The sequence below is a fragment of the Budorcas taxicolor genome, chromosome 1 (genome assembly GCF_023091745.1).
Source record: "Budorcas taxicolor isolate Tak-1 chromosome 1, Takin1.1, whole genome shotgun sequence".
Lineage (NCBI taxonomy): Eukaryota > Metazoa > Chordata > Mammalia > Artiodactyla > Bovidae > Budorcas > Budorcas taxicolor.
In genome coordinates, this window is record NC_068910.1 from 171027642 (window position 1) to 171045046 (window position 17405).

At 36.7% G+C, this 17405-nt stretch overlaps 1 protein-coding gene across 1 annotated transcript in view; it reads left to right on the forward strand.

Annotated features, from left to right (window-relative positions):
- The window catches only part of KPNA4 (karyopherin subunit alpha 4), a 60351-nt gene that overhangs the window by 14700 nt on the left and 28246 nt on the right, over positions 1–17405 (forward strand). Inside the window, exons 2-5 of the mRNA XM_052637926.1 lie at positions 15296–15340; positions 16181–16270; positions 16374–16403; positions 16501–16553. Coding sequence (XP_052493886.1) covers positions 15296–15340; positions 16181–16270; positions 16374–16403; positions 16501–16553 — 218 coding nt within the window. The remainder of the gene's footprint in view (positions 1–15295; positions 15341–16180; positions 16271–16373; positions 16404–16500; positions 16554–17405) is intronic.

Below are 17405 nucleotides of genomic sequence, written 5' to 3' on the forward strand. Positions count from 1 at the left end.
TTGCCTGGGAGATCCCATGGAAAGAGGACTCTGGTGGGCTGCAATCCATGGGGTCACGAAAAGAGTCAGGGATGACTTAGCAACTGAACAACAAACGTATGGGAAGATTCTCAGCATTACTAATTGTTCAGGAAGTGCAGATCAGAATCACAGTGGAAAACCACCTCATGTCCATTAGAATGACTGCTTAAGAAACTAAGTGTTGATGAAGATGTGGAGACATTGGTACTCTAGTACACTGTTGAGGAGAATGCAAAATGGTTCAGCCACTGTGGGAAATGATATGCTGATTCCTCAAAAAATTAAAAATAGGGTTACTATATGACCCAGCAGTTCTACCTCTGGGTTGGGAATATACCCAAAAGAATTGGAAAAGACTTGATATCTGTACACTTGAAATATATATCTGTACACTTAATATCTGTAGCAGCATTATTTATAGTAATCAAAACATAGAAGCAAACCATGTGTTGTTCAGTGGGTGAATGGACAAATAAAATGGGGTATACACATACAATGAAATATTCTGACCTAAGAAGAAAGAAAATTCTAGTACATGTTACAATGTGGATAAAACTTGAGGCCATTATGTTCAGTCACAAAGAGCAAAAAGTAATGTAATTCCACTTATATTAGGTAAAAGCTGGAGAAGCTCTATACAGTCACCAAAAATAAGACCGGGAGCTGACTGGCTCAGATCATGAACTCCTTATTGCCAAATTCAGACTTAAGTTGAAGAACGTCGGGGAAACCACTAGACCATTCAGGTATGACCTAAATCAAATCCCTTATGATTATACAGTGGAAGTGAGAAATAGATTTAAGGGACTAGATCTGATAGAGCGCCTGATGAACTATGGACGGAAGTTCTTGACATTATACAGGAGACAAGGATCAAGACCATCCCCAAGAAAAAGAAATGCAATAAAAGCAAAATAGCTCTCTGAGGAGGCCTTACAAATAGCTGTGAAAAGGAAAGATATAAGCATCTGAATGCAGAGTTCCAAAAAATAGCAAGAAGAGATAAGAAAGCCTTCCTCTGTGATCAGTGCAAAGAAATAGAGGAAAACTATAGAAAAGGAAAAACTAGAGATCTCTTCAAGAAAATTAGAGATACCAAGGGAACATTTCATGCAACAATGGGCTCAATAAAGAACAGAAATGGTATGGACCTAACAGAAGCAGAAGATATTAAGAGGGGGCAGGAATACACAGAAGAACAGTACAAAAAAGATCTTCATGGCCCAGATAATCATGATGGTATGATCATTCCCTTAGAGCCAGACATCCTGGAATGCAAAGTCAAGTGGGACTTAGAAAGCATCACTATGAACAAAGCTAGTGGAGCTGATGGAATTCAAGTTGAGCTATTTCAGATCCTAAAAGATGGTGCTGTGAAAGTGCTGCACTCAGTATGCCAGCAAATTTGGAAAACTCAGCAGGGGCCACAGGACTGGGAAATGTCGGTTTTCCTTCGAATCCCAAAGAAAGGCAATGCCAAAGAATGTTCAAACTACTGCACAATTGCACTCATCTCACACGCTATTAAAGTAATGCTCAAAATTCTCCAAGCCAGGCTTCAACAGTACATGAACTATGAACTTCCAGATGTTCAAGCTGGTTTTAGAAAAGGCAGAGGAACCACAGATCAAATTGTCAACATCTGTTGGATCATCAAAAAAGCAAGAGAGTTCCAGAAAAACATCTATTTCTGCTTTGTTGACTTTGCCAAAGCCTTTGACTGTGTGGATCACAACAAACTGTGTATAATTCTTCAAGAGATGGGAATACCAGACCACTTGGCCTGCCTCTTGAGAAATCTGTATGCAGGTCAGGAATCAACAGCTAGTACCAGACATGGAACAACAGACTGGTTCCAAATCGGGAAAGGAGTACGTCAAGGCTGTATATTGTCACCCTGCTTATTTAACTTATATGCAGAGTATATCATGAGAAACGCTGGACTGGAAGAAGCACAAGCTGGAGTGAAGACTGCCGGGAGAAATCTCAATAACCTCAGATATACAGATGACACCACCCTTACGGCAGAAAGCAAAGAAGAGCTAAAGAGCTTCTTGATGAAAGGGAAAGAGAAGAGTGGAAAAGGTGGCTTAAAACTCAGCATTCAGAAAACTGACGTCATGGCATCTGGTCCCATCACTTCATGGCAAATAGATGGGGAAACAGTGTAAACAGTTCCAGATTTTATTTTGGGGGCCTCCAAAATCACTTCTAATGATGACTGTAGCCATGAAATTAAAAGATGCTTGCTCCTTGAAAGAAAAGTTATGACCAACCCAGACAGCATATTAGCAGAGACACTACTTTGCCAACAAAGGTCCATCTAGTCAAAGTTAGGATTTTTCCAGTAGTCATATATGAATGTGAGAGTTGGAGTATAAAGAAAACTGAACGCTAAAGAATTGATGCTTTTGAACTGTGGTGTTGAAGACTCTTGAGAGTCCCTTGCACTGCAAGGAGATCCAGTCAGTCCATCCTAAAGGAAATCAGTCCTGAATATTCATTGGAAGGATTGATGTTGAAGCTGAAACTCTTAATAATTTGGCCACATGATGCGAAGAACTGACTCACTGGAAAAGACCCTGGTGCTGGGAAAGATTGAAGGCAGGAGGAGAAGGGGACGACAGAGGATGAGATGATTAGATGGCATCACTGACTCAATGGACATGGGTTTGGGTGGACTCCGGGAGTTGGTGATGAACAGGGAGACGTGGTGTGCTGCAGTCCACAGGGTTGCAAAGAGTCTTGACACGACTAAGTGACTGAAGTGAACTGAACTGAATAATAGCAAAATTCATAGAAACAGAAAGTAATTTAATGGTTGCTGGGGCCAAAAGGAAATAGGGAATTGTTGTTTAGTAGGTGTGGAAAGAAGAAAACGAAAGTCGCTCAGTTGTGTTTGACTCTGCAACCCCTTGGATTATACAGTCCATGGAATTCTCCAGGCCAGAATAGAGGAGTGGGTAGCCTTTCCCTTCTCCAGGGGATCTTCCCAACCCAGATATGGAGTTTTAATTGACATTTTTTAAAATAACTTCATTCTTACAGAAGTGACTAATTTGGGAATATATGTTAAAATGTAATCTACTTCATTGACTACATTGATAGAGGAAGAACCGGTATTTACACAAATTTAGTCTTTTCCTAAACTAGTGTGACCTACTCAGAAATGAGAGTGCCTGCACAGTGACTTAAGAGAACAAGGACGGGCTGGGGAGTGAGGTTTATTTTCATTTGAAGAAATCTGTGTTTTGTAGAGACCAGAGCTCACCTTTAAAAGTTCTGTGACTTACTCACATACAGTACTGTAGCACAGTAAAGGAGATGTGGATTAGAAGCTTGGATTCTTGGGTAGTATTTTTTACCTTTTTAAGTTCCCAGAAATGGCAATAAAGGATAACAGGAACAGACCAGAATTCGTAGTAGATTTGGGGTGCAGGTATTGTTTCTATGATGTTGAGCCATATTACAAAGTAAATAATGATGACTGATGGTTCTCAGTCATCATCTTATTTTCCCTAAAACCAGCATTTGACATAGTTAATTGTGTATGTGTCCTTGAAAAAATAATTTTTTTACTTGATTCCAGATTTGCACAGATTCCTATTGTCTTCTGTCTCACTGAGTCTTAGTCTTCTACCCCTTAGAGTGCCTGAAGTTGTGTTCATTCCATAGATAATTATCAGATCACCTAGTTTTAAATACAGTTTATACACAGCCAGCTTTTTAAGTTGATGTTTTTAGTCCTAACTTCTTCCTTGAGCCCTCTGCTCAATTGACTGCTTGATGTCTCATTTTGATTAATTACAAGCATGTTCAGCTTAGCATTTTCAAAAGTGATATTACCCTCTAAACCTGCTCATCATTCAGTCTGCCCCATCTTGGTAAATGGTAGTTCTGTCTTTGACTTACTTGGACCAGAAACCTTCTAGCTCTTATTGTTTCCTCTCTTCCCAGTCTTATCCATCCCATTAATTAGCACATTTTGTAGGTTCAGTCTTCAGAATCCACATCTCATGATCTCCACTGCTGTGCTCCAAACTATCATCTTTTACTGGAATTCTATAGCTATGGTATATTCCCAACACAGTAGCTGGAATGATTCTATTCCTGTCCGTATGTCTCCCTTTGCTCAAAACCCATCAGTGACTTTCTGCCTCACTAAGTAAATGCCAAAATCTTTACAGTGGCCACCATTTCCTGCTCCTTAATTCATTGCATATCAGCCAGCTGGACTCTTTGCTTTTCTTTCCTCTCATGTCATTTTTTATTTGCTAATTCCTGTGCCTTGAATACTTTCTGCCAAATTACCCACATGGCTTGCTCACTCATCTTAAGGTCTTTACTTAAAAATAGCCCCCTTCTTGACTTTATATTTTTTCTCTATAATATTTTTCACTATCTAACATACTATATATTTTAGTTTTTATTCATTGTCTTTCCCACACTAGGTTCCATGAAGACGAGATTTGTGTCCTTTTGTTCCCTGCTATGTCCTCAACTCTGAAAACAGTTTGTGGTACATAGTGATCAGTAAACATTTGTTGAGTGAATGACTGGCTTTCTGTGTAAATGTACACATCTGTTTAGTATGGGAACATTATTAGAGTTAATGTTTCTCAAATGATGTTTTAATGAAGTAATTCAGTGATTTGCCTTCTAGTGAAGTTTTTCTGTTGGCAGTGTGAAAATCTTTGAACTTTAGTTCACAAAGAAAAATTACTATTTTGAAAATACTGAGGAAAAAGAAGGAAAAGTAGCTTATTTGAAGAGAGATGCCACAGAAGCAGACCTAGAATGAAAAAGTAGTATGATCTAGTATAAAGAACATTGGTCTGAGACCAGGATAATCTGAGCCTTATTGTTCTTGGACAAGTCGTTGTATAAAATGAGACAGTTGATTTCTATTTTTTCCAGTTGTAAAATCCTATAATGCTTTTTGTGTAGATTTTTCTGTAACAAAACCATGACTTTGATTATATTCATACGCTATACAAGGAAAATACTCCTTAATCTCTTAGATCTCTCATATTTTATTTTAATCAGATGCTGTTTTGTAAGTGGAAAAAACTAATTGGTTTTCTCATCTGAGAATGCAACAAATAAGCAGAGAAGGCAGATTTAACTCAGCAGTGTGATAAGCTTAGGTTCTGTTGACTTCCTTAACTTGGTTGAACCTTGTTTAGATTCCTGTTCATCATAATTTTTTCCACTGTCTTTGCCATATGTTAAGTTCTCTTCAGCCTGTCAGTCACTTCCTGAAATTTTATTTCTTCTATAAAGTACTCAAAACCTTTGAAGAGAAATGATCATTCTTGCCAGGATTTGATCAGTCTCATTATAAAAGAGAAGGGAGTACTTTCCCTTTTGCTCATGTAAAATTTGAATATGTATGTGTTTGGTATAACATGTCTCTCTCTGCATTGTCATTAATCACTTTCTGTGTGATTCTGTAAGTTTACCTTGCAGCATTTCCCATCTTTTGAGAGGGTTGGTTTTATGTGTCTCACCAAACTTGTCATTTCTTGACCTTTTTTCTTTCCCTACCAAATATGGGACTAGTAGCCATATACTGATAAAGTAGTTTAGTCATACTATAGTAACCCATCTTGGGAGAAGACATATATGTATTCATATGTTTTCTCTTCTGCTATGTGTGTGTGTATACACCTCTTGTACAAGATGTTGTGCTTAGTTGCTCAGTTTTGTCCAACTCTTTGTGACCCCGTGGACTGTAGCCCACCAGGCTCCTCTGTCCATGGGATTCTCCAGGCAGGAATATTGGAGTGAGTTGCCATGCTGTCCTCCAGGGAATCTTCCCAACCCATAGATTGAACCCAGGTCTCCCGCATTGCAGGCAGATATTTTACTGTCTGAGCCACCAGGGAAGCCCCTTGTACAAGATCAGTTCAGTTCAGTTACTCATTCATGTCTGACTCTTTTGCGACCCCATGGACTGCAGCATGCCAGGCTTTCCTGTCCATCACCAACTCCCGGACCTTACTCAAACTCACGTCCATTGAGTCAGTGATGCCATCCAACCATCTCATCCTCTGTTGTCCCCTTCTCCTCCCACCTTCAATCTTTCCCAGCATCAGGGTCTTTTCCACTGAGTAAGTTCTTTACATCAAGTGGCCAAAGTATTGGAGTTTCAGCTTCAGCATCAGTCCTTGCAACGAATATTCAGGACTGATTTCCCTTAGGATGAACTGGGAGTCTCAAGAGTCTTCTCCAACACCACAGTTCAAAAGCATCAATTCTTTGGTGCTCAGCTTTCTTTATAGTCTAACTCACATCCATACATGACTACTGGAAAAACCATATCCTTGACTAGACAGACCTTTGTTGGCAAAGTAATGTCTCTGCTTTTTAATATGCTCTCTAGGTTGGTCATAGCTTTTCTTCCAAGGAACAAGCATCTTTTAGTTTCATGGCTGCAGTCAACCACCTGCAGTGATTTTGGAGCCCCCCCAAATGAAGTCTGTCACTGTTTCTATTGTTTCCCCATCTGTTTGTCATGAAGTGATGGGACCAGATGCTATGATCTTGGTTTTCTGAATGTTGAGCTTTAAGCCAACTTTTTCACTCTCCAGTCTGTTGCTCCATGTCCAGTTCTAACTGTTGCTTCTTGACCTGCATATAGATTTCTCAGGGGGCAAGTCAAGTGGTCTGCTATTCCCATCTCTTTAAGAATTTTCCAGTTTGTTATGATCCACACAGTCAAAGGCTTTGGCGTAGTCAATATAGCAGAAGTGTATATTTTTCTGGAACTCTCTTGCTTTTTCGATGATCCAGTGGACTTTGGCAGTTTGATCAAGTGAATTTGATTCACTTGTACAAGATAGGTGAATATAGAAAACTTCAGAAATTCAACTTTTTTGTATTCTTCTTACCTTTATTTTCTGACTTTTCCAAATATAACTTTTGAATTTAATCTATTTCCTTATTGTTTGAATATTGAGTAAATAATGAAACTCTAATGTCTTTCCTTAGAGTTTACATTCATGTACTAATAAATTTCAATGCTTACAATTTAGATGCGGATCATTTTAAAGTATAGTATCTGTAGGTTAGAATTGTTTCTTAAAACTGCTCCAAAAGCTTGCCAAGCTTTCACGTGGCCTCCTACTATGAATTTACTCTTAAACTTCTCTTGTACTGAATCTGCATTCATCTTTATACTTGGCAGAGATAAGAACTTGATTCTGCTTGTGAAGACTTGCCTATCACTAGTAGTGCTAATAAGAACTTTTCTCTCATACTGCTCCTATTATTTATCACTGAGAAATAAGTCCACAGAGGAAGCATTTAGTGTTAAGCATTTAACTTTTTATTGTAAAGTTGAAATGTGAACTTGAAATTTATTTGCTAGGAAATAAATAAGCACCATAAATGACTGCTGCTGCAGAGATCAACAGGTGGAAGTGAGAAGAGGAGAAATAGGTAAAGAATGGAAGACAGATTTTTTATAGTTATTTTATCTTTCACATTCAATTTACTGCATTTATTGGGTTAAAGAGCTGTTGTCCTTATGGAGTATGTTTAGGATGTAATGGTTATTGAGGTTGAAAACAGTAGTAACTCACTTTTCCCTGAAATGTTGTGTAGGTCATTGTTTCCTGTCATGACTGATTTAACTTCTTGCCTACCTTTCTGTTCGTGGCTTCTCATGTTCTTCAACAGATCCTGCACATGACATCTTTTATGCATCTCTGTTTTTGTATATGCTGTATTTTCTACCTGGAATGCCTGTCTGTAACCAAATTTCAATTCAATCTTAAAGATTCAGTTTATATTTCATCTTTATTACATAGTCTTCCTGCTGCTAAGATCAGTTTGCATGTTATAACACATTGCATATATTTAAATGAATAAAGTCAAGTAACCTGTTTGGAATGGTGTTTGGCACCCAATGTTTGCTAAATGTTAGGCCTTATTACTATTTTATTAAATCATATTTCTCTGCCATAAGAATACTAGCTTCTTAACGCCATGGATATACTATGTCCAGTCCATCTTTGTATTTCTAGTGCTTGGCATATAGATGATTAATAAATATTTGGATGGTTGAGTGTATGCTTTTTAGCAGGCTTAAAGTGGTCATTCAGTAGAATCCATGTTGTAGGGAGGATGTGTGTGTGTTTAACTTTTTAAAAATTACTGGGACATAGCTTACTTTGCATAAACCTCATCCATTTTAGGTGTACAATTAAATTATTTATAGCAGATTTTCAGAGTTGTGCTGACTATCACAATCCTGTTTTAAAATATATTTCATCTCTTCACAAAATATCTTACGCTGATAAGTTTTTTTATTCTTTTTCTTTCTTGTGCTATTACCTAACCATCAATATTCCTAGGGTAAAAATGACAGGCTAGATGATGTAAAGTCAAAGAATTATATTCGTTATCTCTTGAATGACTAACTTTAGAATTTTCTTTAAACATTTAAGTTTCATACAGTATGTTGTTATACTACCATATCTTAGATTAATACCAATGACTGGATTTCCCTGGTGGCTCAGATGGTAAAGCGTTAGCCTACAGTGCGGGAGACCCAGGTTCGATCCCTGGGTCAGAAAGATCCCTTGGAGAAGGAAATGGCAACCCACTCCAGTACTCTTGTCTGGAGAATCCCATGGATGGAGGAGCCTGGCGGGCTACAGTCCATGGGGTCGCAAAGAGTCGGACACGACTGAGTGACTTCACTTTAGATTAATAGTTTTTAAAGAAAACTGTACATTGATAAAGGTGACTTAGAAATTAAATAGCCATGAATTAGAAAGAAAGTACTATACCCTACACCCCATTAGAGCAGAGAAAGTATTTAATCCCTAGAACCTAGCTCAGTAATGGACATACAGTAATTATTTGTTAATTTTAAGAACCACATTCCTTCTAAATGAAAGTTCTGTGTTCTCTAAGATTCACTTGTTTGAATTTTTTGGCAATTTCTTGTCCCCTTTTGCCTGAATTTAGAACTTTGAAGCTGTATTATGAGCAAAAAAAATACAGAAATTCTGGGTGGTTAGATCAGCCTGAACTCTTGTCTACTCTTTATTGGGGAAGGAGGGGTGGAGGGAGGCACCCTCTACAGGCTTTGTCCTTTAGACAGTCTTTGGCCTATAAATAAGCCTTTGGCCAGTTTGGCAGCCTTTTGGAATTCTGATTGACAGCTTACTGCATCAGTGTAAATCATGTGACTCCATAACTATTATGTTTGCATGTAGTGTGCAAAAAACTGCTCTTTAGAATAAGTTAAAATTTAGAAAAAGAAACTTTATGTATCCCTTTCATGTGACCTCAGGGAAAAAAATCCTTGATTTGAGATGGGGTTGTGATTTGTAAATAACTAATATTACTTTTAAGACATTTGTTTTTTTGCAATTAAAAAAAAAAATGGTAAATGCTACCAGGCTGGCGCATGGGATGTCTTTCTACTATTTCATTCAGTTGTCTCTTTACCTCAATCATTCTCTTAAATAAAAAAATCTTTTTTGCTTTATTATGAAAAAGATTGTCACTTCTCTTATTTTGTGTTTCTATGGCTAGTAATAGCCCAAAGCTTATGTCATAACTGTAGTACTAAATTAGTTTGATAAATCCTTTAGTAGTGGTTCAAATTATCAGAAACTCTAAATTTAATAAATAAGATAGATTAAAATGAGGGGAAATTTTGTGTATATATAGCAGTTGTTTAGGATTTATTAATAGCTTGCTTTATTAAAAAGAAGTTACAGCCCGTTGATTATACCTTAATCCCACTTCTTTAAATGGGATGAGAAAGCAGACTAGAAATAATCTCTGTCCCTCAGAAGTCTGCCTTTTCCTGGACAAACCTTAGTACATTTTGCAGGTTTTATTTTCAGTATGTAAGACATAGGGCATTGTGTTTTGTTACTGTTTACTTGAGTTGTTTATTGTTTTAGTATTGTGATACAGTGAAAAGCCCGTTGTCTTGATAGTGGTGCTTCTGCTTTAGAAAATGAACCATTGGCTCTAAACACTGGCTTGAACTCTGTTTGACTTGTGGGAGACAATATCGCTTAGTGGTTAATTGGCTATGTATGAAACTCTGAATTTTGGGCCTTCCTGGTGGCTCAGACAGTAAAGGATCCTTTACTGCCTGAAATGCAGGAAATGTGGGTTCTATCCCTGGGTCAGGAAGATCCTCTGGAGAAGGAAATGACTACCCACTCCAGTATTCTTGCCTGGAGAATCACATAGACCGAGGAGCCTCGCGGACTAAAGCCCATGGGTCAAAAAGAGTCAGACCCAGTTGAGTGACTAAGCATGCACACAGGCTCTAAATTGTAATACTGGGTGTCACAGTTCTAGCCATGTAGCCTTGGTCAAGTAATTTAACTTTTCTAAGCCTCAGTTTCCTTATTTGCAAAAAGAAAGATTTCTTCTTACCTCTGAAGGCTGTAATGATTGAACCATGGTGAATATTGAACGTCTTATCATAATATTTGGCCAATTGTTTTTACTCATTTGCAGCATACTATACAATACTAATACTTATTAGTATTTTCAGTTGTCATATTTTTAAATTCCATAGCTTTACCAAAGCTCAAATGATCACTTAAACAAAGATGGGATAAATTGATTTGGTCAAAAATTGAGGTAAAGATTTCCACACATTTAAGATCAGTACATTTTGAGAAGGAATAATATTTATTCCTCATGTTATTCCTAATATATAGAACATATATTCTAGGGGAGGAAGGGGACAATAAGCAAAAAAAGTTTTACATAGTATATTAAAATGTTGTAAGGGCTATGGAGAAAAATAAGACAGAGAAGCCCAGTACCCAGATATATAGATGTGTAGTTGCTGGATAGTTAGGAAGAGGAAGACCTCATCATGGAGGTGACATTTGAAGCACTCGAAGATGAGTGAACACTGCAGATATTGAGGGAAGAGCATTACAGCCTGAGGATATAACAATAGCAATAATAAGTAGTGCACTATGTGCCAGAAATTTTATGTACTTTATATGTGTTTGTTTAATCCTTACAGTAATCCTTTGATGTAGGTATTTTTGTTACTGTTCTTCAGTTGCTAAGTCATGTCCAACTCTTTTGCAATCCCATGCACTGGAGCCTGCCAGGCTCCTCTGTCCATGAGATTTCATAGGCAAGAATACTAGAGTAGATTGCCATTTCCTTCTCCGAGGAATCTTCCCGACCCAGGGATTGAACCCTTGTCTCCTGCATTGGCAGGTGGGTTCTGTACCACTGAGCTACCACACAAGCCCATAGATGGTTTTGTGTGTGTGTGTGTGTTTTTATTAATCCCCAGTGTATAGATGAGGAAACTGAGGCATGGTAACAAGTATTATGGCTGAAAATTAAACCCAGTCAGTTTATTTCTAAAGTCCATTTTCTTGTAGTTGCTATATGGTATGTTAGAAAATGCCTTGAAGAGAGAATTTCCAGTGTGTTAGAAGAATAGTGAAGTTAGTGAGGATACAGTAGAATGGATGGAGAGAATCATAGGAGTTGAGATATAGGAGGTGGTAACCAGGGAGGGGATGAGATGGGAATACTGAAGCCATTGCCGTGATTTGGCATCTACTCCAAAGTGGAAAACCATTGGGTGGTTTTGAAGAGGGGAGTAAAATGATCTGATTGACTTTTTAGAAAGGGTTTCTTTACTGAGTCTTTCTTCCCATGAAGTCTATGGGTAGAATACAAGAAAACCTGGGAACTTAGAAAAAAAAAAAAAGAGCATCCTTGTTTTCACTAACTTTCTAACTGAAAGAGTATTTCATTCAGTTAGTAATGTAGCCAATAAACCTCCATATTTATTAAAGTAACCTGTGATTTTTGTTACCACCTATAAAAATCAGTTTTGTTGCAAGATATCCTGAAATACCATTCATGATCATTACTTTGAAAGTATAGTAATTATTATGGAACTGCTAGTTTCCATTTGATATGACAATGAAGCATATGTATTACAGTTTGATGTTTCATGTTTTCTATATTTTGGGAACAATACGTTTAATTGGCTTTTTTTGTAATAGTCCATATTTCATTTCTATATTTAAAACCGCTATCTAAGTTCCGGAGAATAGCAGGGAGGGATAAGAAAGCCCTAAGTGAACAGTGCAAAGGAATAGAGGAAAACAATAGAAAGGGAAAGACTAGAGATCTCTTCAAGAAAATTGGAGCTACCAAGGGAACATTTGGACAGAAATGGCAAGGACCTAACAGAAGAAGAGATTAAGAAGAGATGACAAGAATACACAGAACTATACAAAAAAAGGTCTTAGTGACCCAGATAATCACAATGGTGTGGTCACTCGTCTGGAGCCAAACATCCTGAAGTGTGAAGTCAAGTGAACCTTAGGAAGCATTACTACAAACAAAGCTAGTGGAGGTGATGGAATTTCAGTTGAGCTTTTTTAACATCCTAAAAGATGATTTAATGACATGCTGCACTCAGTATGTCAGCAAATTTGGAGAACTCAGCAGTGGCCACAGGACTGGAAAAGGTGAGTTTTCATTCCAGTCCCAAAGAAGGGCAATACTGTATGATTGTGCTCATTTTACGTGTTAGCAAGATAATGCTCAAAATCCTTCAAGCTAGGCTTCAGCAGTACATGAATCGAGAACTTCCAGATGAACAAGCTGGGTTTAGAAAAAGCAGAGGAACTAGAGATCAAATTGCCAACATCTGTTGGGTCATAGAAAAGGCAAGAGAATTCCAGAAAAACATCTACTTCTGTTTCATTGACTCCACAAAAGCCTTTGACTGTGTGGATCACAACAAACTGTGAGATGGGAATACCATACCACCTGACCTGCCGCCTGCAAAACCTGTGTGCAGGTCAGGAAGCAACAGAACTGGACATGAAACAACAGACTGGTTCATAATTGGGGAAAGACTATGTCAAGGCTGTATATTGTCACCCTGCTTATTCAATTTCTATGCAGAGTACATCATGTGAAATGCTGGGCTGGATTAAGCACAAGCTGGAATCAAGATTGCTGGGAGAAATATCAATAACTTCGGATATGCAGATGACACCACTCTTATGGCAGGAAGCAAAGAGAAACTAAAGAGCCTCTTGATAAGGGTGAAAGAGTGAAATAGCTGGCTTAAAACTCAACATTAGCCTCCGATTAAAATGAATAAATTTATATCTTTTTAAAAAAGAAAAAACTCAACATTTCCAAAAGCTAAGATCATGGCATCCAGTCCCATCAATTCATGGCAAATAGATGAAGAAGCAATGAAAATAGTGACTGATTTTATTTTCTTGGGCTCCAGAATTACTGGTGACTGCAGCCATGAAATTAAGACACTTGCTTCTTGGAAGAAAAGCTATGATAAACCTATACAGTGTGTTAAAAACCAAAGACATCACTTTGCCAGCAAAGGTCTGTATAGTCAAAGCTGTGTTTTTTCCAGTAGTTGTGTACAGATGTGAGAGTTATTAGACCATAAAGAAGGCGGAGCACTGAAGAACTGATGCTTTTTAATTGTGGTGCTGAAGATGACTTTTGAAAATCTCTTGGACTGCAAGGAAATCAGAGTGGTCAGTCCTAAAAGAAATCGGTCCTGAATATCCATTGGAAGGACTGATGCTGAAACTCTTATACTTTGGCCACCCGATGCCAAGATCCAACTCAAAAGCCCCTGATGCTGGGAAATATTGAAAGCAGGAGGAGAAGCGGGCAACAGAGAATGAGTTCGTTGGATTGCCTCACCAACTCAGTGGATGTGAATTTGAGCAAACTGAAGGAGATACAGGACAAGAAAGCCTGGCACAGTTCATAGGGTCGTAAAGAGTCAGACACGACTTAGCAACTGAGTAACCGCAACAGTCTGAGACGGTGGCCATTGATTGCACTAGGCTGCCAAAGAAGTCTGTGGCACAGAAAAATCAAGACTCGCTATGAGGATTACTTTGGTTGCTGTGATAATAATGGACTGGAAGAAAGATGGAGAGCAAGTACAGAGAGGGATGCAAGTTAGGAGTTGCAGTTATCTAGAGGAGAGATAATGGTGAGTTGGATCAGAGAGTGGCAGAGAAATCATCATATGTAGTTGTATTTCAGATAAGTTTTTGATGATTGAACCAATATGATTTGCTAACAAATTGAGTGTGTAATATGAGAGAAAAAGAAGAATTAGGGATGGCTTTAATATATAATTTGATCTGTGCAACTGGAAGGATGGAGTTGCCATTTGCTGAAATTCTCTTTGAAATTATTAATAGACCTGGAGTATTGGATATATTGCAAATTTTTAAACAGTAACATAAGGCTTATAAAAATACAAAAATACTAAGGGTAAAAGAACTCATAATCTCACCCTCATATGAACCATGTGAGATGGGGTAGAACATATGTTTAACTGTTAAAGGTCAAAAGTTTTGGTTTCAGATATGTTTGATGTATTTATTAGACATTTTAACTATTACTTCATGAATTGCTCTCTCCACTTAGTATGTCTTGGCATATGCAGTTATTAGAAAGAATGAGGCGGTCCTATATATAATGTGAATTGGTATCGTTTCTGAATGTCTGAATGTTTTACAGTGAACATGTATCCATGTGTTAGGTAACTTTAAAGTGAGAAAAAAACGTTAAAAAACAGAATGGTTACAATATGTGATAGAATAATTATGTGCTCCTTCGGAAGAATAAAATATATCTGCATATACCGTCATGAAAGATCTTCCAGATCTTTAAATAAATAAAAATAAGGTAAAGAACAGAATAAGTGTATCAGAATCATAGTAAACCTAGCTATGTGTATTTTTAAAGAAAGAGGCTGTGAATTGTCAGGAAGGTTTTTACCCCCTCCCCCACCCTCCTTTTTTAAAGCAATTCAGTTTACTAACCTTGTACATATATTCCTTTTTAAATAGGGGGTTCATATGGCAGTGAGATTACCTTGTACATATATTACTTTTTAAATAGGGAATTCTTACAGGGGGTGAGATTATGGATTATTCTTTGTACCTTTATGTTTTTAATAATTCCTGTGTTACAGTTTCAAACTTTTATGATATATCCAATATTATAGTTCCAGTAATAATTTCAAAGAGATTTTCAGTATTGAAGAATGTGAATATGAAATGAAGATAGGAAATCATCATATAATCTTTATTAGGAGTAGAATATAACTTTATGTATATATATGACTAGAAGGAAAGATTAGGGGGTGTACATCAAAGTGTTAATAGCAGTTTTCTCTGGGTGATGGAATTTGAGGTGATTTTTTTTTTAAACAATTTTCTTTAATTTCTTGTAGACTATGAGAAGACAACGAAATGAAGTTGTAGTTGAATTAAGAAAGGTGAGTCTGATTAATATTGTGTACTTTCAAGTATAATTACAGCAGCCATATATAGAGAAATTAGCAAATGTATATGAATCTCAAGTGCTTAAATGAGCGTTTCTTTTTTCTTTGAAAATGGAGATATTGACTAATTTTGACAACTATTGAAGTTGGCAAGGTGCATTTTGTCAACTATCTAAAATAGAGGTAAACATTATCTAACAGTTTTTTCTTCTGTAATTTTAAATGGTTTATGTAAGGTATATGTCATAGTTATACTAAATAGTTCTGCTATTTATAATAATTTACTCCATAAAAGGAGCTTGGTATTTAAAAATTTTGTCAACTTTTCAAGTATTAAAGTAGGTTAGTTGAGAATATATTTTAAAATTTGTCCTGAACATTTTAGTGAAATTCAAGTGGCCCTTAATTTTTGTAAGACATTGTTAATTTTTGTCTGATTTTTGAACTGCCAACTTTTGCTTTGACTTTGCTTTTAGGTGATAAAGAGAAGCTCCCAGATGATGTATAAAATGGTTCAGTACTTTGAAATAAATATGTATGTTTGGTTCTGGCTTAAACTCTATTCTTATCTTTTTTTAATCAAATTAGTTTTTTTTTGTTTTTGTTTTTAGTTTGTTTTTACATTGTTCACAGTTCATTAAAAATGTAATGTTTGGAGTTTGGGGGCTCAAATAGGTGTTGCTTACATGTTTAATTCACAATTTGGTTTAATTGTCTGCATTTGCATTTTACTTTGAAAAGTCACTTTGTATTTTTTGTAGGCACAGGATTGTCTAATTTTTATGTGAAACTACTTAGCGTTTTAAAATTTAACTGAAGTTCTATTTTTTTAAGAATAAAAGAGATGAACATCTCTTAAAGAGGAGGAATGTACCACATGAAGATATCTGTGAAGACTCTGACATAGATGGTGATTATAGAGTGGTAAGTTATTGTTATTCTGGTAATTTAAAAATTCTGTGATTTTTACATAAATACAGAATTACAAGGTGAATTTTTAACTTAATTTCCTCTAACTTTTTCCTAGCAAAATACCTCTCTAGAAGCTATAGTTCAAGTAAGTTGATTTCCCCTCCCCCACCCTCATTCATATTTCTTGTATTTGTCAACTAATTATTGTGTATCTGCATCAAAAATTGTTTGTTTTTTTATAGAATGCATCCAGTGATAACCAAGGAATTCAATTAAGTGCAGTTCAAGCTGCTAGGTAAGTTAAGGACATATTTAATGTTTATAACTTAGGTTTGGGTTTTTACTGTATAGTAGTCCTGTTTCTTATATTAACTTTGATGACAAATAATAAAAAATAGTCATAGACCTAATGAATTTATTTTAAAAATTATTCTCTAAGATTATTCTCTAATTTAGAGTATTAAAATTAGCAAATTTCTAATTCACTAAGAAGTGGAAGCTTTAGTGTACATTTAAAATGTGCAAACACTGGAGAAAGGTTGATTTGACATGTTACTGCTATAGACTAATAGAAAAACATTGTGAAACTTTTCATTCTTTACTGAATAATAGGTTTAATTTTATTAAAAGTCAGATTCCTCAGCTCTTGCTCGGGTAGCTGATTCTCACAATTTTCATAATGATCAAACGATAAGTTGAATTAAAGCTTTAAAAGATGCTTACTCCTTGAAAGGAAAGTTATGACCAACCTAGGTAGCATATTCAAAAGCAGAGACATTACTTTGCCAACAAAGGTCCGTCTAGTCAAGGCTATGGCTTTTCCCAGTGGTCATGTATGGGTGTTAAAGTTGGGCTGTGAAGAAAGCTAAACGCTGAAGAATTGATGCTTTTGAACTGTGGTGTTGGAGAAGACTCTTGAGAGTCCCTTGGACTGCAAGGAAATCCAACCAGTCCATCCTAAAAGAGATCAATCCTGGGTGTTCATTGGAAGGACTGATGCTAAAGCTGAAACTCCAATACTTTGGCGACCTCACGCGAAGAGTTGACTCATTAGAAAAGACTCTGATGCTGGGAGGGATTGGGGGCAGGAGGAGAAGGGGACAACAGAGGATGAGATGGCAAGATGGCATCACCAACTTAATGGACA